Genomic DNA, 20074 nt, shown 5'->3' with positions numbered 1-20074 from the left:
GATTACAGGCGTGAGCCACTGTGCCCGGCCTCTACTTATATTGTACAATCAGTTTGTCAGTTGAAAAAAAACCTCCTGGGATTTTGATTGAATTTCTGTATAGCATTTTGGGGAGAAATGTATGTAAATAATATTGAACCATCTGATATGTAAACAAAATATATCTCTTCATTTTTCTAAGTCTTTTAAAATTTACTTCAGCCATGTTTTATAGTTTTCAGTGTACTTGTCTTGCACATAGTTTGTAAAATTTTCTCTAAATATTTCATGTTTGGTGATGCTGTTATAAATGTTTTTACACATTTGGTATCCAGCTGTTCATTGCTAGCGTATCAAAATACTTTGGAAGGCTGACGTGGGGGGATTGCCTGAGCCTAGGAGTTTGAGATCAGCATGGGCAACACAGGGAGACACTGTCTGTACAAAAACTTAAAACAATTAGGTGGGTGTGGTGACTTGTGCCTATAGTCCCAGCTACTGGGGAGGTTGAGGTGGGAGGATCGCTGGAGCCTGGGAGGTCGAGACTGCAGAGAGGAGTGATCATGCCATTGCACTCCAGCCTAGGTGACAGGGTGAGACCCTGTCTCAAAAGGAAAAAAGGATTTTTTATATTGATCTCAGATCTTAGAACCTTGTTAAACTCATTCAGTTCTAGTGCATTTTTGTTGCTATCTTAGGATTTTGTGCATAGATGAATATGCGTACTAATGAAGTCCATTTTATTTCTTCTTTTTCTATTTGCATGCCTTTTTATTTCCCTTTTTTGCCTTTTGAACTGACTGTCAACTCCAGTATAATGGTGAATAGAAAAGGCGAGGGCAAACATCCTTGTTTTGTTTTTGATTTCAGGGAGAAAGCATTCAGTTTTCACCATTAAACATGATATTAGTTGTAGTCTCATCAGTTGAATGGAGGTAATTTTTATTTATTTTTATATTTTATTTTTTTTGAGATGGAGTCTTTGCTCAGTTGCCCAGGCTGGAGTGCAGTGGCACGGTCTCAGCTCACTGCAAACTCTGCCTCCTAGGTTCACGCCATTCTGCTGCCTCAGCCTCCCGAGTAGCTGGGACTACAGGTGCCTGCCACCATGCCCAGCTAATTTTTTGTATTTTTAGTAGAGACGGGGTTTCACCATGTTAGCCAGGATGGTCTCGATCTCTTGACCTTGTGATTCACCCGCCTCAGCCTCCCAAAGTGCTGGGATTACAGGCGTGAGCCACTGCGCCCGGCTGAATGGAGGTAAGTTTTTACATTATTAGGCATGAGACCAGTTTCGGTCATTATGACCCTTTATGATCTTGAGAGAAATTTAGAAGAAGATGGGATTGGGTGTGGTGGCTCACACCTGTAATCTCTGCCCTTTGGGAGGCTAAGGCGGGTGGATCACCTGAGGTCAGGAGTTTGAGACCAGCCTGACCAACATGGTGAAATCTCGTCTCTACTAAAAATACAAAATTAGCCGGTGTCATGGCGCATGCCTGTAATCCCAGCTACTCGGGAGGTTGAGGCAGGAGAATCGCTTGAACCCAGGAGGAGGAGGTTGCAGTGAGCCGAGATGGCACCATTGCACTCCAGCCTGGGCGACAAAAGCAAAACTTCGTCTCACACACACACACACAGACACACACACACACAAAAGGAAGAAGAAGAAGACAGGGGATACTCTGGCTGGTAGTCACTATTTCAGATCAGGTGCCCTGGGAAGCAGGCTCTGAGACAGATATTTGCATGCAGAGGTTTACTGGGGAGTGCTCTTGGAATTAACACCTGTGGGGTTGGCCAGAGGGAGAATTTGAACTGCAGCAGTCTCAGTGAAGGCCTCTGCTGATTCCACGGAGAGTTAGTTCTGGAGCTGGGATGACCCTGCGTAATTGTCCCAAATTAAAGCTGAAGATAGCTGCCTCACCCAATCATGTTGATTCTCCAAGCTTCCTTTTTTGCAAGTCCCAAGCGTCTTGTGATACGTTGGAGTTGGGCTTGTCTAGATATCTTGGTACTTGGTTTCATAGCTCATGTCTAGAAACAGAGATCAAATACTCAGAATTGCAAAGATTGTAGATAGCATTTAGTGACAAAGTAAAAGTCTTTTTAAGACTTTTTCACTAGGTGGCTTTCTTTAGTAGATGACGAGAGAGAATATTATAAAATCTGTAATATTCCCAAGGCAGACTGATGCAGAGTTGAACACTGCATTACATTGAAGCAGCTAAGGCTCCAGACCCACAGGACTGAGTGGGGTGGCCTAGAATTCCCACCAAGTTCCTACTGAAAGTTATCCTAACATCTACCTCATAGGGCTATTATGAAGGTTAAATGAACTAATTCTTCGAAAATGCTTGCGTGCTGCCTGGCACATAAGCCCCCAGTAAATGTCAACTATTATTGTTATCAATATCCTTAGAATACTTTTCTTTGCAATTTGTATATAATGAAAATATACTGCATGTATTTATTTTTAAGCAAAGTGAACACAGGAGGAAATAAGGTCTTAGATAAATAATTGTAAAATGAAACTTGATGACAGATAATCTGTTACTGATGATTAATTTGTCTTCAACAATTACAAATACTAGCAACTCGGTTCTTAAAAATAATGTTTTAGGCCAGGTGCGGTGGTTCATATGTGTAATCCCAGCACTTTGGGAGGCCGAGGTAGGCGGATCACAAGGTCAGGAGTTCGAGACCAGCCTGGCCAACTTAATGAAACCCTGTCTCTACTAAAAATACAAAAAATTAGCTGGGCATGGTGGCATGCGCCTGTAGTACCAGCTTCTCAGGAGGCCGAGGCACGAGAATTGCTTGAACTCGGGAGGTGGAGGTTGTAGTGAGCCAAGATCTCGCCATTGCACTCCAGCCGGGGTGACAGAGACCCTGTTTACAAAAAAACAAAAGAAAAACAAACAAAACAAGCAAACAAACATTTGGGAGAATAATTTAGGAAAAAAAAAAAAGAGTGGTCTCTCTGGGATTTTAATGGGAGGCCTGTATTTTTTTTGCCAAGTTTCTTTAACTTGAGTGACTTGATCTCTGAACTCTGTCTTCCCTGTAGTGGGCATGTGCTGAAATCTCAGGTCAGCTCTTTTTTTCTTCCAGCTGTTTTGAACCTTGGGCGCTTTGTAGTTTTGATCTGCACACATGCAGTTCAGGGGTCAGCCAGCAATACAAGGGGTGATTATACGGAGATGTTAAGTTACTCCCCTTCCTGACTTCTTCCCATCTATAGAATTCTGTGAATCCTCCATTCAGTAACCAGTTGCTTGGGCAAGTCCCTTCTGACTCCACACACCAACACAACTACAGGCTCTCTGCTTGACCCTATCTGCCATGCTAGACAAACTAGGGCATGTCCTGAGGGCAAGAGCCACGTATATGTTTGTCGGCCTCACTTGGTGTGATTCACTTTTTTTTCAATGTCAAGTCCCCTTCTTTTTCTGCCTACTGTTGGTCACTCTCTAGTGTCTTTAAACAGCTGTATTTTGTATTTTGTCCAGAGTTTATAATTGTGATCATCAGGAGGAATAGTCTGATGTAAGTGGCTTTGCTATTACTAAGCCATTATTACTATTTATTTATTTCTTTATTTTTGAGGTGGAGTCTCACCCTGTCCCCAGTTCAGTGGCGCGATCTTGGCTCACTGCAACATTCACCTCCTGGGTTCAAGCGATTCTCCTCTCAGACTCCTGAGTAGTTGGGATTATAGGCGTGAGCCACTATGCCCAGCTAATTTTTTGTATTTTTAGCAGAGATGGGGTTTCGCTATGCTGGCCAGGCTGGTCTCGAACTCCCGACCACAAGTGATCCACCTGCCTTGGCCTCCCAAAGTCCTGGGATTACAGGCATGAGCCACTGTACCCGGCCCATTATTATTATATTCTGCTTATATTTTTGAAATATGCTGATATGGTTTGGATTTGTGTCCCCACCCAAATCTCATGTTGAATTGTTGGAGCGTTGGAGATGGGGCTTGGTGGGAGGTGACTGGATTATGGGGGCAGATATCCCCCTTTGGTGCTGTTTTTGTGGTGCTGTTTTGTTCTCATGAGATCTGCTTGTTTAAAAGTATGTAGCACTCCCCCGCTCTCTCTCTTCCTCCTGCTTCAGCCACATAAGACGCGCCTGCTTCCCCTTTGCCTTCTGCCATGATTGTGAGTTTCCTGAGGCCTCCTCAGCCATGCTTTTTGTACAGCCTGCGGAACTGTGACTCAAGTAAACCTCTTGTCTTTATAAATTACAGAATCTCAGGTATTTATAGCAGTGTGAGAATGGACTAATATATGTCGTCTTGTACTCTTGCCCCCTACAGCCTATTCTCACTCTAGAAGCCAGAGTAATTCTGTTAGACTATGAAGTCTGATAATGTATTCCTTTCCTTATAATCCACCACTGACTACAGTCTCCCTTACAATCCTAAATATTTGTGTCCTAGTCAGTTCGAGCTGCTGTAACAAATATGCCACAGACTAGGTAGCATAGACAACAGACATGTATTTCTCACAGTTCTGGAGCCTGGAAGTCCAAGAGCAAGGTGCCAGCAGATCTGATGTCTGGTGAGGGCCTGAGTCCTGCTTTGCAAATGGCTGTCTTCTCATTGTATCCTCACATGGTGGAGAACAGGGTGAAAGACGCCAGGAAGCTCTCATGTCTCTTCTTAGAAAGGCACTAATCCCATCACTAGGGCTCCACCCTGATGACCTAATCACCTCCAAAAGGCCCCACTTTCTAATACTATCACCTTAGGGGTTAGGATTTCAATATGTGAATTTCGGAGGGGACACAAACTTTCAGTCCATAACACCTTGCAATCAGCTACACTGCCTTCCAATGTATCCCTCACCCTCACTCTACCTTTTTTCTCTCTTATTATTTTTCGTTTTAATCATTCTGTTCTTGTCAAACTGACCTTCTTGCTATTCTTTGCACTTGCATCAAGGCCTTTTCTCTTTCTGTTCTCTGTTCCTGGAACAGGCTTTCCTCACCCTATTTGAAATTGTAAATCGCTTACGATCTGTTTCCATCTTCCCTGATTGATTTTATCTCCATAGTGTTTATAACCAACTTGTTAATTAACTGTCTTTCCTCATAAGGATGTTAAGTTCCATGAAGGCAGGGATTTTTTTGTTGTTGCAGTTTTATAACTTTATTTGATGTATTTGATGATCAATGGTTAGTTGTCATCCACGTTGACTATCAGTAGGTATTTGAAAGTGGTAATAGGTATAGGTAACTGAAGTATAGAGCTTGTTTGGTGAATCTTCATTCTGATTATGTTTTCTGGACAACTACACATGGATACAGCATAGGACGTTGCTTATTCCTTTAGCTCAGACAGTTTTGTTGAGCCTGGTATCAATGCGCACTTCTGGAGTCCCCATCGCCTTCATGGCAAATTTCCAGAGGCTTTTGAGTGTCCTCAGGAGCATGCTTCTTGAAACCCACTTCCTGGATGTGCTTGGGAATGTCGATGGTGTATTCTTGGGTTCTCACTCCATTGAGGGCCCTTTTCGCTATCTGTGTTTGCAAAAGCCATTCTGCTTGGCCCGAGTTGGGTAGTAGGCAGGGATTTTTGTTTGTTTTTTTTCTGCATCTGTATTCTCAGGGCCTGGAACAGATGAATGTTGAATGAATCAGGGCATCTTTCTCCACAGGGACTCACATTGGCTCAGCTCCTTAGTACTGAAAACGTATGTCCCAGTCATATGGGACAGCTCCCAACCACATTGTGAAACTGGCATATTTTGTCTTGGGCTATTTTACTTCATTTCTGTAGTCTTTCCTAAAGCTCCTCCCTTGCAGCGCTGATCTCCTGGGACCCCATACTGTGGAATTTGCTAAAATGTCAGTGAATTTGGTGTCTGTGGCATTTATTTTTATCAGAAGTAACTTCAGGAGGCCGGGCGCGTTGGCTCATGCCTGTAATTTTAGCACTTTGGGAGGCCGAGGTGGGTGAATCACTTGAGGTCAGGAGTTTGAGACCAGCCTGGTCAACATGGTAAAACCCCATCTCTACTAAAAATTCAAAAATTAGCTGGGCATGCTGGCGGCTGCCTGTAATCACAGCTACTTGGGAGGCTGAGGCAGGAGAATTGCTTGAACCTGGGAGGAGGAGGTTGCAGTGAGCCAAGATCGCGCCACTGCACTCCAGCCTAGGCGACAGAGCGATACTCCATCTCAAAAAAAAAAAAAAAAAAAAAGAGAAATAATGTCAGGAAAACATGGTATCTTTCAAATTTGTTACTATCACATAGCATATACCAGCGTTCTAGCGTTTCTAGAGTTAATAGGACAGAGATAAGGAAAAAAGAGGATATTGGTTTAATCATCATTTACATAATGCATTTTATGAGCCCACATAAATTATGCATTGTTGACCTTTAAATTAATTTAGGCTTAATGAGATGGTTTCACCATGTTTAAAGACAGAGCATAATTATTTTCTTATGTTCATTATCATTTTCTAAGCTTACTTATGCTTTGTCCACCCTCAAGTCCCAAGTGTATTGTCTTATTATGAAAAATTGTTAAACCTGTTTTCTGGTGTGAGGTTTGCAGAAGTCTGATCTCACCAAAGAGATATACTAAATTGTTTAATTTAGCAGGGTACACTAGAATGACTTTTGTTTTAATTGTGAACTATATTTCCAAAAGAGTTAAACTTTGTGGTGTTTAATGGGACCACAAATGTCGATTTTTCTTTTCTTTTTTTTTTTTTTTTTTTTGAGACGGAGTTTTGCTCTTGTTGCCCAGGCTGGAGTGCAATGGCGCGATCTCGGCTCACTGCAACCTCCGCCTCCCGGGTGTAAGCAATTCTCCTGCCTTAGCCTCCCGAGTAGCTGGGACTACAGGTGCATGCCACCAAACCCAGCTAATTTTTGTATTTTTAGTATAGACAGGGTTTCACCATGTTGCCCAGGCTGGTCTTGAACTCCTGACCTCAGGTGATCCGCCTACCTCAGCCTCCCAAAGTGCTGGGATTATAGGCGTGAGCCCGGCCCACAAATGTACATTTTCAAATGTACTTTACACCAGGAATCTTAAATATCTTGGGCACAAATTGAATAATGAATCTGGGGCACAGCTGAGATATGAGAAAGTAGGATCCACAGGACCTAGGATCTTTAGAAATGAGTGGAGGAATTGAGACAGAGCACAGCCATGATGAGTTGTCTTTGCTCCATGATGTCTGAGCTTCAGCTGGGAAGACTCAGGAGCTGAGGATGACTTGATTTCTTGGGCCTGGAATCATCTGGAAGCATCTTCACTTGCATGTCTGGTGGCTGGTCCTGGGTGATGGCTGGGACCCCTCCTTGTCTGCCAGCTGGAACAAATATAGGTGGCCATTCCATGTGGTTTCTCAGCATAGACTAGCTTGGGCTTCCTCACAGCATGGCAGCTGGGCTCCAAAAGTGAGTGTCCCAAGAGATAGGAAGTAGAAGCTGCCAGCATCTTAAGACCTTGGACATGGTCATAGTGGTAATTTCTGATGTATTCTACTGGTCAAAGACTAACAAAGCCCAGATTCAACACTGACCCACCTCTTGATTAGAAGAATGGTAAAGAATTTTGGGGTTCTGTTCAAAAACCTCCACAGTTCCTTAGGTGATAGTGTAGCTCCATGGTTAGGAGGTCAGGGTGTGAACTCAGACTGCTTGGGTTCATATCTCACTTCCATTTTTACTGGCCATGTGATCTCAAGCAAGTTCATTGTTGTAGAAACGATTGTTGCACACCAATCTCCATTTCTGTTCTCTTCTTCCTGGGAATACCAATAGACTATTTCCCTGCCCCTTACACTACGTGGGGCCAACAGACTAAGCTGGCAGGCTCTGAGCAGAAGTGCCACATGCCACTTCTGGCCGAGGTGGGTAAGAGCTCTGGATTTTCTTAGTCTCTTCTCCTTCAGCTGTAGCTAGAAGCAGGGCATCCAGCAGCAGACACAGGGGCAGGCAGTGGAGGAGTCACAATATGGAAGGGGCCTGGCTCCCTGAGTGACCCTAGAGTGAGTCCTTCCTCTCATGCTCCTGCCACCAGGATATGGGGGAGATGTAAACTTTGTGTTGAGCCATGAGGTTTTGGGGGTTGTTTGTTGCAGTAGTTAGCCTATGCTGACTAATACATTATCTAACCTCTCTGAACCTGTTTTGTTATCTGTAAAGTGGGGGTATTAGCTGTGGCTACATTTAAGTGCCCCACAGGTTAAGTGAAATAATTTGATGCACAGCGCCCAGCACATAGTAAGTACCCAACGAGTGTTAGTTATTGTTAGTAAGTGAATGCGAATGCCAGTTAGGAGAGGGTGGCAGGTTTGCTTCAGTAATGGTAGGGCTGTCATTATCATCACCATTGCTGGAATGGCACCTGCTATATACTGAGCACCTGCTTGGGCCAGACTCTGTCCTAGGGATGCTACACTTTTGTTCCTTTTAGTCCTCTGAGGCAGGAATTATTAACCTTGAGGAGGAGCTGAGAGTCCTGGGGCCCAGAACTGCTGCTGAAGCTGTCTCAAGTCACACCAGGCTCTCCGACCTCAGAGCCTGACTCCTTTTACTGCAGCGATGATACCCTTGCATTTTTGGGAAACGTGACTTTAAAAAAAAGTGTCATCCATAGGCCTTCCTTCTTGCTGGGGAAGTGCTGTGTCTTTCTTTTAAAAAAAAAAAAAATCGATATTTTACCATATTTTATTTTTTATTATTTTTACACACGGGGTCTCACTCTATCGCCGAGGCTGGAATGCAGTGATGTGATCATAGCTCACCGCAGCCTCCAACTCCTGGGTTTGTGTCTTCCTTATTGAGACTTTCTCTACTTCAAGTTGTAAGAATCTGCTTTTATAACTTAATCTTTTGGCTTACAGCTTGGCCCCAAGTGTGGAAGGCTCCAGCTTCCTTCCCTGCCACAGGATCCTATTACTTCTTTGTTCTGTTTGAACTCTGCAGACTCTAAGTGAAGTGAGTCGGTGGAAAGCCTGGCTGGATCTCAAGAACACAGCCTGCGTCTGAGTCCCATGAATCTCCCTGCAGCTTAAGGCCTCCTGTGAGCAGAGCGGATAACGTAAAGCCCTCTCAAAGACTCTAATAACTAGAAGTGGGACTGTAGCTCCAAAGTGGCTTTTTTTTTTCCCTTTCCCCTGTGTAACTTGCTGGAAGCACTTAGTATTTCTTTATTTCTTTGTGGAATAAAAAAAGATTTGTTTGTAATTCCATGAGAATTAGAAAGGCTTGTCTCAACTTCTGAGTTGGTACTTGACATTCAGATACTGCATTTACTAGAGGAAGCACTTTTGCTAGATTAACCAATGATTAATTTTTCTTCACAATTGCGTGTTCATTTGCTCCCTCTTTGAGATGTCAATTTTGGTTTTAGCAACACAGCCCACCCCATAGATCAGCAGATCTGTGAGTGTGGATTCAGTTGTTAGCATCATGGGGCAGGGGTCCCTGGACTGCATGTGCCTTTGTATTAATTGACTAGACTTGCAGTTATATTAATTCTACTTGTGGTTGTTTAAATTGTGCCTACTTGCACCTTACTTGTTGAGTCAAGATAGCAGGGTTTATATAAACGAGTTTATAATATATTTGGCTTATCCTGCTCCTCGTCTGGCTCTGATAAAATTTTAAACATTCATTTTTCTTTCTTTCTGTCTCCCAAGTCGTTTCTAAAAGGCAAGACTTTAGACTAAAATCAACTTCTATACTTAAGATTATCCTTGAAGTATTTACGAATATGTTCAGGAAACAAAGCCTTGCTCATTATGTGCTAGAACAATGGGTAGACTTTGCTTTCTTGTAGAGAAGAAAATGTTTTCTTCAATAAGACATCGAAAACTATTTTTGTACTTGAAAAATCAGGTTACTAGAGACCTAAAAGATCCGCATTTTGTGGCTGTTTAAGAAAGCTACACAAGATGGCGCCAGAGAGCCGGAGTGGAGAGGGATGCGCGCCCCGCGCGAAAAGCTCAGCGCCAAAGGGGCGCCCGAGGCGGGCAGGCGCGTGTACCGGTTCTGCGGCGGGGCGGCTGGGCAGGGGCGCTTTGCCCATCCTCACAGCTTCCGCTCTCTCCGGGCAACCTTTTCACCAGCTTCGCACAGACTTTCCGCCCGGCACCGTCCTTGGGTCCTCGGGGTCTCTGGAGCGGCCTGGAGGAGCCGCTGGAGAACGAAGGGGAAGAAAGCAGCGGCGGAGGCGGAGGCTCCCTCAGGCCCACTTCGAAGCAGGGCGCCCGGCCGAGCCTCTGAGGAAAGCGCGCGCGGGACGCGGATGGGTCTCGGCCTCCAGGGGCCGCGGGAAGGGAGAGGCGGAGGGCGAGGGGAAGCGGCGCTCCCGCCCGGACTCCGGCCATTCCTCAGCGGTCCACCGCAGCTGGCGTTCTTCTTTGATCCCCCAGAGTTCTCAATGAAAGAATGGAGAAAGTGGCTTAAAAAATTGTGGTTGAATACACATAACAGAAAATTCACCATCTTAACCAGTTCGGTGGCATGGAGTGCACTCGGCCGTTGCGTATATGGGCGAGTGTCGCCACTGTCCATCTCCAGAACGCTTCATCAAAGGGGACGAAACTCCGCGTCCATGAAATGATAACTCCCGCTCCCCTCTCCCCGCTCTCCCCGGCCCTGGCAGCCAAGCGTGCTCTTTCTGTCTGGAGGAATCTAACCACTCTCCGCACCCCATAGAAGCGGAATGCCACAGTCCCGTTTGTCCTTTTGTGATGGACTGACTTCACTTAGCATCATGGCCTCAAGGCTCATTCCTGCTGTAGCCTGTGCCAGAATTGCCTGCCTTTTAATAAGCCTGAATCATATTCGTGTGTGTGTGTGTGTGTGTGTATCACCACATCTTGCCACTTTTACGTATAGACCACATATCTTTCTTCCTTTTTTTTAAAAAAATATTTTTTATTTCAATAGTTTTTGGGGTACAGGTGGCGTTCGGTTGTGTGGATACATTTTTTTTTGGGGGGTAGAGTCTTGCTCTGTCGCCCAGGCTGGAGTGCAGTGGCAGGATCTCGGCTCACTGCAATCTTCCCCTCCTGGGTTCAAGCGATCCTCCTGCCTCAGTCTCCCGAGTAGCTGGGACTACACGCACCTGGCACCACGCCCAGCTAATTTTTTTATTTTTAGTAGAGACGGGGCTTCACCACGTTGGCCAGGCAGGTCTTGAACTCCTGACCTCAGGTGATCCGACTGCCTCTGCCTCCCAAAGTGCTAGGATTACAGGAGTGAGCCACCGTGCCCAGCCATGTGGATACATTCTTCAGCCTTGATTTCTGAGATTTTAGTGCACCTGTTACTGAAGCAGTGTATGCTGTACCCAATGTGTAGTCTTTTATACCTCACCCCCCGACCAGCCTTCCCCTGCAAGTCCCCAGAGTCCATTACATCACTCTTATGCCTTTGCCTACTCATAGCTTACCTCCCACTTATAAGTGAGAACTTATGGTATTTGGTTTTCCATTCCTGAGTTACTTCACTTCGAATAATGGCCTCCAGCTCCATCCAAGTTGCTGCAAAAGACATTATTTCGTTCCTTTTTATGGCTGAGTAGTGTTCCATGGTGTATATATGCTACATTTTCTTTATCCACTTGCTTAGACCACATTTTAAAAATCCGTTAATCTGTTTAAGGATATTTGGGTTGCTTCCACCTTTTGGCTATTTCAAAAACTATTGAAATTAAAAATAAATAATTTTTTTTAAAAAAATAAACATTTAAAAATCTGAGTCCCTGCTTTTAATTATTTCAGGCATATACTCAGAAGTGGAATTTATGTTTAATTTTTTGAGGAATCACCATACTTTTTCCCATAGCAGTACACAAGGGTTTTAATTTCTCCACATCCTTGTTGACATTTTTTATTTTCTGATTAAAAAAAAATTAGAGCCATCCTAATGGGTATGAAGTGATTGTGGTGGGGTTTGATGTGCATTTCCTGGAGAAATTGGTATTTATTTATTTATTTATTGTTTAGGCCACATTTTTTTTATTTTTTTCATAATTGAGATTTTATTGGTTGAGGATCAGTACAGACATTTCAATTTGTACACAAATCTTAACATATGTAACGAAATTCTAAAAAGCCATGTAATTCTTTTTTAAAATTATTCCAGTGACTTTCCAGCTTAAAATTTGGAAGCAAATTTTCCTTAAGAGGCTATCAAGTACCAGTATCTTCACATGTTGGTCAGCTGTTACATACGGCCCACCAGTTCACAACTCAATAGCACGTACACTACATGTTCAAATTTGTAATCTTTCACAGCACAGTAAGTTATTAGGAAAACAGGACTACCACAACCAAAGATGTTACAGAGTACACACAATTCTGACAGAGAGAGCCATGATCAAAGAGTGGTTTTCTTTAGGAAACAATTCTACTAAAAAACAACTTGGTAATAGAAGTAATTTAAAATGTTCAAGACATTAAATGCAGGACTGACTCCATATTGCCACTTAATATGCTTTGTATTATAGGATATAAAAACTAACCCCCCATCTATGGAATGTTGAGCTGACACCCGAGACAGAGCCTCCCATAATTCAATATCCCACACTATTTTCTGGTTGTACCAAAAAATAAACAACCAGCAAATGATTTCACCTCTTAAAAAAAAGCATTTACACTTAAAAAATGGGATGAGCTGGGATTCCCTCCTTCTTAAAAATGTTTCTAGAGCTACTAAAAAACTTGCATTTACAAAATAGTTGATAAAAATTTTCCTCTGGATTGTACAAGAAGGGAAACAGGGACCACTGATGAGACATGGTATATGGTTATTAATCAGACTTGGCTTCTTTCTCTCCTGCTTCATCAGAGGCCGGACTCTCCTCAGTTTTCGTTTCCCCGTTTTCTGCAGGTAAATCTTCTTTAGTTTCTTGGTTAGCCACTTCGGCCTGTTTTCCCTTTGCTCCCCTTTTCCCTTTTGTTTGCACTTTTTTGTCTGAAGATTCATCCTTCGCTGCTGCCTTTTTCGGCTTCGCTTCCACTTTCGCAGGAGGTTTAGCTGACAACCGCGCCGATCTCCTCTTGGACTCTTCCTTGGCGGCGCCTTCGGCGGAGCTGACCTTCCTCTTGGGCATCCTGGCGGCGGGGAAGGCGCGTGCCGGGTGCCTGCGGGCCGCGGCGCGCCGAGAGCCTTCGCGAAACTGGGCTGCCTTGCCGCTGCCGCTCCTCCCGCCGCCCGAGCTGCTGAGCTAGGCCACATTTATTTATTGTTTAGCTCCCTAGTCAGGAGCCTGTGCAGCGTGGCCCAGTGGTTACGAGCGTGGTATCTGGTGTGTGACGGGCCTGAGGGAGAATGCCAGTGAGAGGTGACAGCATGCTGGCAGCTCTTGCAGCCCTTGCTCGCTCTCGGCACCTCCTCTGCCTGGGCTCCCACTTTGGCGGCACTTGAGGAGCCCTTCAGCCCGCCGCTGCACTGTGGGAGCCGCTTTCTGGACTAGCCAAGGCCGGAGCCGGCTCCCTCAGCTTGCAGGGAGGTGTGGAGGGAGAGGCGCAGGCAGGAACCCGGGCTGCGCTCGGCGCTTGCGGGCCAGCGCGAGTTCCGGGTGGGCGTGGGCTCCGCAGGCTCCGCACTCGGATCGGCCGGCCAGCCCACAAGCCCCAGGCAGTGAAGGGCTTAGCACCTGGGCCAGCAGCTGCTGTGCTCGACTTCTCGCCGGGCCTTAGCTGCCTCCCCGCGGGGCAGGGCTTGGGACCTGCAGCCCGCCAAGCCTGAGCCTCCCCTCCCTGCGGTAGGCTCCTGTGCCCGGCCCGAGCCTCCCCGACGAGCACCGCCCCCTGCTCCAAGGTGCCCAGTCACATCGATCACCCAAGGGCTGAGGAGTGCGGGTGCACGGAGGGGGACTGGCAGGCAGCTGCACCTGCCTCCCCGGTGCGGGATCCATGGGGTGAAGCCAGCTGGGCTCCTGAGTCTGGTGGGGACTTGTAGAATCTTTATGTCTAGCTAAGGGATTGTAAATACACCAGTTGGCCTTCTGTATCTAGCTAAAGGTTTGTAAACACACCAATCAGCACCCTGTGTCTAGCTCAGGGTTTGTGAATGCACCAGTCACACTCTGTATCTAGCTGATTTAGTGGGGAGGTGGAGCACTTTTGTGTCTAGCTCAAGGATTGTAAAGGCAGCAATCAGCACCCTGTCAAAAGGGACCAATCAGCTCTCTGTAAAATGGACCAATCAGCAGGAAGTGGGTGGGGCCAGATAAGAGAATAAAAGCAGGCTGCCCGAGGCCGCAGTGGCTTTGTTTCGGTCTTGACAATAAATCTTGCTGATGCTCACTCATTGGGTCCACATTGCCTTTATGAGCTGTAACACTCACCACGAAGGTGTGTAGGTTCACTCCTGAAGCCAGCGAGACCGTGAACCCACCTGGAGGAACGAACAACTCCAGATGCGCCGTCTTAAGAGCTGTAACACCCACCGCGAAGTCTGCAGCTTCACTCCTGAAGCCAGTGACACCACGAAGCCGCCAGAAGGAATAAAACTCTGAACACATCCGAACAACAGAAGAACAAACTCCGGACACGCCGCCTTTAGGAACTGTAACGCTCACTGCTAAGGTCCGCGGCTTCATTCTTGAAGTCAGTGAGACCAAGAACCCACCAATTCCGGACACACCAGTGCCCTGGTGGACTCTCGATGATACTAGTGAGTCACAGCTGCCCTAAATCTCAATGTCTTTCCTTGTCGGTTGGGGTTCATAGTTAATTCCTTCCACCTGGGTGGGTTAGAGGAAGACATGAACTAAGGCGTGTAAAGCTCTTAGCACAGTTCCTGGCACACAGTAAATAGTCAAAAATGGTATCGGTGTATACAGAAGCTCAATGCAGAAATTGGTGAACCAGAGAGGTGCTTACGTCCATCTGGCTGCAGAGGGCCTTCTACCTCCCTTTGCCAACATCTTTCTTCCCCACCACAACCACATTACTGACATCCTGTCCCCATATGAGGCATGTTTAGCAAAGAGGTGCTCACCGTGAGCCCTGCACTCAGTGGTTTCTTGAGTTCCTCTCAGTGCCAGAGTCTGGGACTGTCACTGGAAGCTACTAAGCTGATTCCCAAGAGTAAGAGTCTTAGTTGGAACAGATCAGTGTCACCTAGCATCATCCTAGGCCCTTGGGACCATTCAAGGCTCCTGGCCCACATTCCTCCCTCTGAACACCACCACCTGTGCCAGGGTTCCTGCCCCAGGCTTGGTTAGGAACAGACTGAGCAGGACACCTGAATGATATCCGAAGATTTGATCTGCTCAGGGCAGCTTCTGCTGAGGACTCCCCCTGGGGCAAGCAGAGGCTGCCGGCTGCAGGCATAGGAGCTGGTGGGTTTGATAAAGAGGCCAAGTGTTGTCATTACTACACACATGGTAGGATGCTTGGGGGAAATGGGTCGTCTCGGACTTCATTAAATGTGTTCACCCTTTGCAATTTGAACGGAGCAGGAAATATTTTTGAAATAGAGTGCAGCAGGTTTGCTGAGGAGTCGGAAAGCTTAGGAGAGAGAGCCTGGGGCAGGACATAGGTCCGATTTTCTTTCAAGGAGCCAGTGGTAACTTTGTAGGGTGATTGGTTTTTGGATCTTCGCCAGGTGGTTTCTGTTTACTGTGCAGGAACAGTTGGTAAAGGAAGAGATGGTATCTCCACTGAGCAATTAGAGAGCAACAGAAACAGTCTTGGAGAGGCTTGAGCTTGAGGGGGGCCCAGGCTGATGGGGCTGAGAGCAGAGAGGCGAAGGGGGCGGCTGGCCAGGAGGAAGGGCAGAGGCCAGTGCTGAGCTGATGAGATTTCACGCAGCACTGGGAGCTTCCTGAAGCGGGCATGCTGCAAAGAAATTCTTTTCTAGGGGAAGAGTTGCAACAGAAGGTTCTTCAACCATTCAGAGGGCTTGAGGAGTCGGGGGGCCTGGGAGACCCCCGTCTGGCATGCAGTAACTATTTATTGAGCTTATGAATTCGATCTGCTTTTTGTTCTTACAGGCCCTTTGGTGAAGAAGCCAGACTAGACTCAAGTTGGGGAGAGAGAGGATGCAGGCAATTCTGGTCAGGGAGTACAGCCTGGAGGAGGTGATGTGTGAGCTGGGTCCTGAGGGGTGCATAGGAGTTTAGATGAACCATGAAGTAAGGGCAGAGGTGAGTGGGAGCTGGGTGGTCGAGGCCTAGGCAGAGGAAACAATTAATGCAAAGGCCCTAAGGTGAGTAATGATGTGGGAGAGTCTGAGAATCTCCTGATGCTCACGTGGCTGGAATATAAGGTCTCCCATAGTGGTTGTGTAGTCCTAAGTTGAAGTTGAAGAGGGAAGCAGGGGCCAAGTCATGCTGAGCCTCTTGTGTCTTACAAGCCTTGCCAGGGAGTTAGGATCTTATCCTGAAGACAATAGGATCCACTGGAGGGAGGGTTTGAAGCAGGGAGTGACGTGGTAAGAGATGACTTTTCAAGAGATGACTCTGTGGATACTGGGTGGGTGAGGCAAAACTCAGGCAGGCGCCAGGACTGCCCTCCTCCAGACCAGGCTGGCTCTCTTCCAGGGTGCAGATGGAGGTTAGAGCTAAGATGACGGAAATAGGAAGGAATGGAACGTGCCCTTTTCCGCTGCCAGCTCCAGAGGGTATCGCCCTTACAACTGCATAGTGCACGTCTCGTTACATCCTGCGGCACCTCTGAGTGAACAGATTGAAGAGGACCAGGAAGTGGTTTGATTGAAATCAAAGATGACTTGCAGGTTTCTGACTTGGTAACTTGGAGGTGAGGGGATGTTGGTGCCATTCACTGAGTCAGAGAACACAGGAAGTCAGCAGGTTTGGGAGGCCATGACTGGCAGGAACTGGGAAAGCAGAGGGGAGGCAGGGCCTGGGTGTCAGCACAAAGCCCTTGAGAGTGAGGACCCTCTGCTATCTGTCTGCCTCACAGCACCTAGCTCCAGCTGGACACGAGACAGCCTCTTTTGACTCCCCCAGGGGTTGATCCAGGCTCTTCGAGGCAATTTGGGTTAGGGTTGAGAATGGGGGTGATTTGGGGGTCAAAAGCTAGTGATGAGAAAAGTGAATGCCACAGGCTGGCCATTGTGGCTCATGCTTGTAATCCCAGCACTTTGGGAGGCTGAAGAGGGAGGATCACTTGAGCCCAGTAGTTCAAGACCAGCCTGGGCAACACAGTGAGACCCCTGTCTTCACACACACACACAAAAGAAAATTTAGCAGGGTATGGTGGTACACACTTGTATTTCTAGCTACTAAAGAGGCTGAGGCAGGAGGAGCTCTTGAGCCTAGGAGTTTGAGGCTGAAATGAGCTATGATTATAGCACTGTACTCCAGCCTGGGTGACAGAGTGAGACCCTGTCTCTTAAAAACAAAAACAGAAAGAGTGAACACCACAAAAAGAGCCTCAAAGGACACTCTGTGTTGTCTCCGTGATGACCTCAAACAGAGAACCCATGAAGGTAGCTGGTCATTACAGGGTTACCACCCTTCTAGAACAAACCATACAAAAGGAAAGCCCCAAACACCTGGGTTGTAGAATTGACTTCAAACCAAATGCAATCAACCTGACTTTGCTTGTAACCCAGGGGTCTTGGAAGACTCCAGAATGAGCCTGAAGTCTGGCTTATCAGTCAGGGAGCTGCTCAACCCCACATTTGCACCAGGGTCTACTGCTCACTGCTCTGCAGAGAACATTAAAAGCATTCACAAAAGAGATATCACAGATTTTGTTGGCTGTAAACCTGAAAGACGAATTTTTCTGTTACATTTTATGAGTATGGGTTTTAAAGCCTTCATAATACCTGGCTACGCCTCTCCAGTACCCATGCATTTAAGGTGATGATTTGTGATGTTAAATTCAGCTCGAAGAAGACCTCCATTGTCTGAGGGTGACTCAACATATGCAACTGACAGAGGCAATTACCTTTGTTTTTTCCCCATAGATGGCAGATAGAAGATTTTGCTGTTCCCTTTGTGCTTCTGAGCCCACAGATGGGATCCTCTGTGCGCAACTTGCACGGGATCCCAAGCAGATAAGAGGTGCTGTGGTTGCCAACAGCATCTAAAGACCTCAAGAGTTACTAATAGAATAGATGCAATTAAGACGTGGATTTTGAAGGCTCAGTATCTGCAAGGGACCTCTGTCGGAGGCAGGGAGGAGGTGGTATCAACAAAACCATAGGTTATTAGAGCTGGACAAAGCCTTTGAAACCACTTGTCCTTGCAAACCACAGATTGTTAAAGCTGGACAAAACCTTTGGGATCATTTGCCCCGGTCTGTTAGATTTATAGATTGGCCACCAAGGCCTGATCATGTTTGAGGCTTTATTCAAGGTTATCCAGAGGCCTCTAACACTTAAAAATAATTCTTTAATTTGCAAAAGCAAAGTTTCTTTTGTTAAGTAGGGCGATTAAATGAAACACATGCCTCCATTTGTGGCCTAATAATAACCCAGAAGTTTTCTTCTGCCCTAAATTAGGAAACCTCATTAACGAACAGGGCTTTTAAGAAGCCACAAAGCGTGGTCTGCTTTTCCCCTGCTTAGGACAGCAGCAATTACAGCTCGTGGCTCAGACAGTGGTTTTCTGTGTCTTCCCTGTGTTTGTGAGAGATTGAAGTCATTAATGAGACGCTAATGATCCAGCTCCCAAACTTAACTGGAGTTCACTGTGCCTTTCCTGGAACGGGTGAAGAGGCCTCTGCTTTTTGCTTCCTTACCTGTGATGGTGAATTCAGGCCAACTCTGGAGCAAGGAAAGGGCAGATTTTCAAAAGCTGGGCAGACTAAACCTCAACCATCTTGGCAAAACGTTTTCTCCAAGGAATGTGTGCTCAACAATGGGACCTAACCCCAGACAATGAACAATGCATTTGCTATCCTTTGGAAACCTGGTTCTCCCTCCATTGGAAAGTTGGTCTTTTTGTTCCTTCTGTCAGAGAATGTGTAACCTGAAAAGGATCTGCTCAGTCACATTTTGTTCACCTGGCTTGGCCTCAGAGTTGGAACATTCTTCCCTTTGTGATTGCGGACATTCGTCTTGAAACAAAGGGCTGACCTTTCTCTTCATGCAAGAGCAATGTCTTTTACTTTCGTTTCTTGATAGATGCTGTGCAACATATATAAAGCCTCTAGTTTGTGTTCAATTGTGGCACCTTGGCAGGTGCTCAATTGCCTAAGTTTGAGTTCCCCCAGAAGCAAATCCCGTAGGGATTTGAGGAAATGAGACAGGAGGGCAGGCAGCCAGTAAAGGGGTGTTACTGAGCTTGCTCCCACCGTGGGCAGCTGGAGGTTGAGTTCTGCAGGGATGGCGGAATATGCTACAGAATTGTCCCACCCCAGTTGCAAAGGACAAATACTGTATGATTCCACTTACATTGGGATCTGAAGGTAGTAAAATTCATAGAGACAGAAAGTCAAATAGTGGTTGCCCAGGGCTGGTGGGAGAGAAAAATGGGGAGTTATTGTTGTTTAGTAGGTATAGAGTTCAGTTTTACAGGATAAAAAGGGCCGGGTATGGTGGCTCACACCTGTGATCCCAGCACTTTGGGAGGCCAAGGCAGGTAGATCACTTGAGGTCAGAGGTTTGAGACCAGCCTGGCCAACATGATGAAACCCTGTCTCTACTAAAAATACAAAAATTAGCCAGGCGTGGTGGTGCAAATTGCATAATTGCAGCTATTCAGGAGACTGAGGCAGGGGAATCGCTTGAATCCAGGAGGTGGAGGTTGCAATGAGCAGAGATCACGCCACTGTACTCTAGCCTGGGCCACAGAGTGAGACGCCATCTCAAAACAAACAAACCAAAAGATAAAAAGAGTTCTGGAGATGGATGGTGGTGATGGTAGCACAACACTGCAAATGTATTTACTACTACTGAGGTGTACCCTTAAGAATAGTTAAGATGGTACATTTTATGTTTTGGGTTTTTTTTTAAACTACAATTGAAAAAATACAGTTGAAAGAAAAGAAGAAAGACACACTGGTCCTGCCCCTCCAGGGCAGGAGGCTTAGAGGAGAGTGGTGTCTCACACTTCACCTCGGGCCCCACTGAACATCTATGACACACGTGTTAAGAGATGCTGTTCTAGAATGTGAGAGCCACAG

The 20074-nt window shown here is 46.2% G+C and overlaps 3 protein-coding genes across 6 annotated transcripts in view; 1 reads left to right on the top strand and 2 right to left on the bottom strand.

The window, feature by feature from the left end:
- Positions 1–20074, top strand: part of LOC101141483 (histone H2A.V-like) — a 152078-nt gene that overhangs the window by 58266 nt on the left and 73738 nt on the right. Inside the window, exon 2 of one of the 4 annotated variants that reach the window (XM_019011156.4) lies at positions 8937–9992. The exons of 2 other annotated variants lie outside the window; for them this stretch is intronic. In XM_019011156.4, the coding sequence (XP_018866701.3) occupies positions 8937–8947 (11 nt within the window). In that variant the 3' untranslated portion in view covers positions 8948–9992. Of the gene's footprint in view, positions 1–8854; positions 9993–20074 lie in introns of those variants that run through there. One more of the 4 variants, XM_055364198.2, reaches the window with a different exon arrangement.
- Positions 1725–10342, bottom strand: LOC129527269 (putative uncharacterized protein UNQ6190/PRO20217). Its single transcript, XM_055364200.2, has 2 exons — positions 10000–10342; positions 1725–2016 (listed from the first exon to the last, which is right to left on the bottom strand). Exons 1-2 carry the CDS (start codon positions 10340–10342, stop codon positions 1982–1984), a joined length of 378 nt encoding a protein of 125 aa, XP_055220175.1. The 3' UTR covers positions 1725–1981.
- LOC101140002 (non-histone chromosomal protein HMG-14-like) lies at positions 12667–13185 on the bottom strand. Its single transcript, XM_055364201.2, has one exon. The coding sequence runs from the start codon at positions 13075–13077 to the stop codon at positions 12775–12777; it is 303 nt and encodes a 100-aa protein (XP_055220176.1). The 5' UTR covers positions 13078–13185; the 3' UTR covers positions 12667–12774.

This window comes from Gorilla gorilla, chromosome 16 (assembly GCF_029281585.2).
Source record: "Gorilla gorilla gorilla isolate KB3781 chromosome 16, NHGRI_mGorGor1-v2.1_pri, whole genome shotgun sequence".
Taxonomy (NCBI): Eukaryota; Metazoa; Chordata; class Mammalia; order Primates; family Hominidae; genus Gorilla; species Gorilla gorilla.
This window is presented reverse-complemented; position numbering and strand designations above follow the sequence as displayed.

Bases quoted from the DNA above. Each gene is read 5' to 3' on its own strand.
- LOC129527269 (XM_055364200.2), bottom strand. From the start codon at position 10,342: ATGGCCGGAGTCCGGGCGGGAGCGCCGCTTCCCCTCGCCCTCCGCCTC. The intron at 2,017-9,999 runs GTACACGCGCCT...CTCTGTTTCTAG, and splicing joins GCCGCCCCGCCGCAGAACCG to ACATGAGCTATGAAACCAAG.
- LOC101140002 (XM_055364201.2), bottom strand. From the start codon at position 13,077: ATGCCCAAGAGGAAGGTCAGCTCCGCCGAAGGCGCCGCCAAGGAAGAG.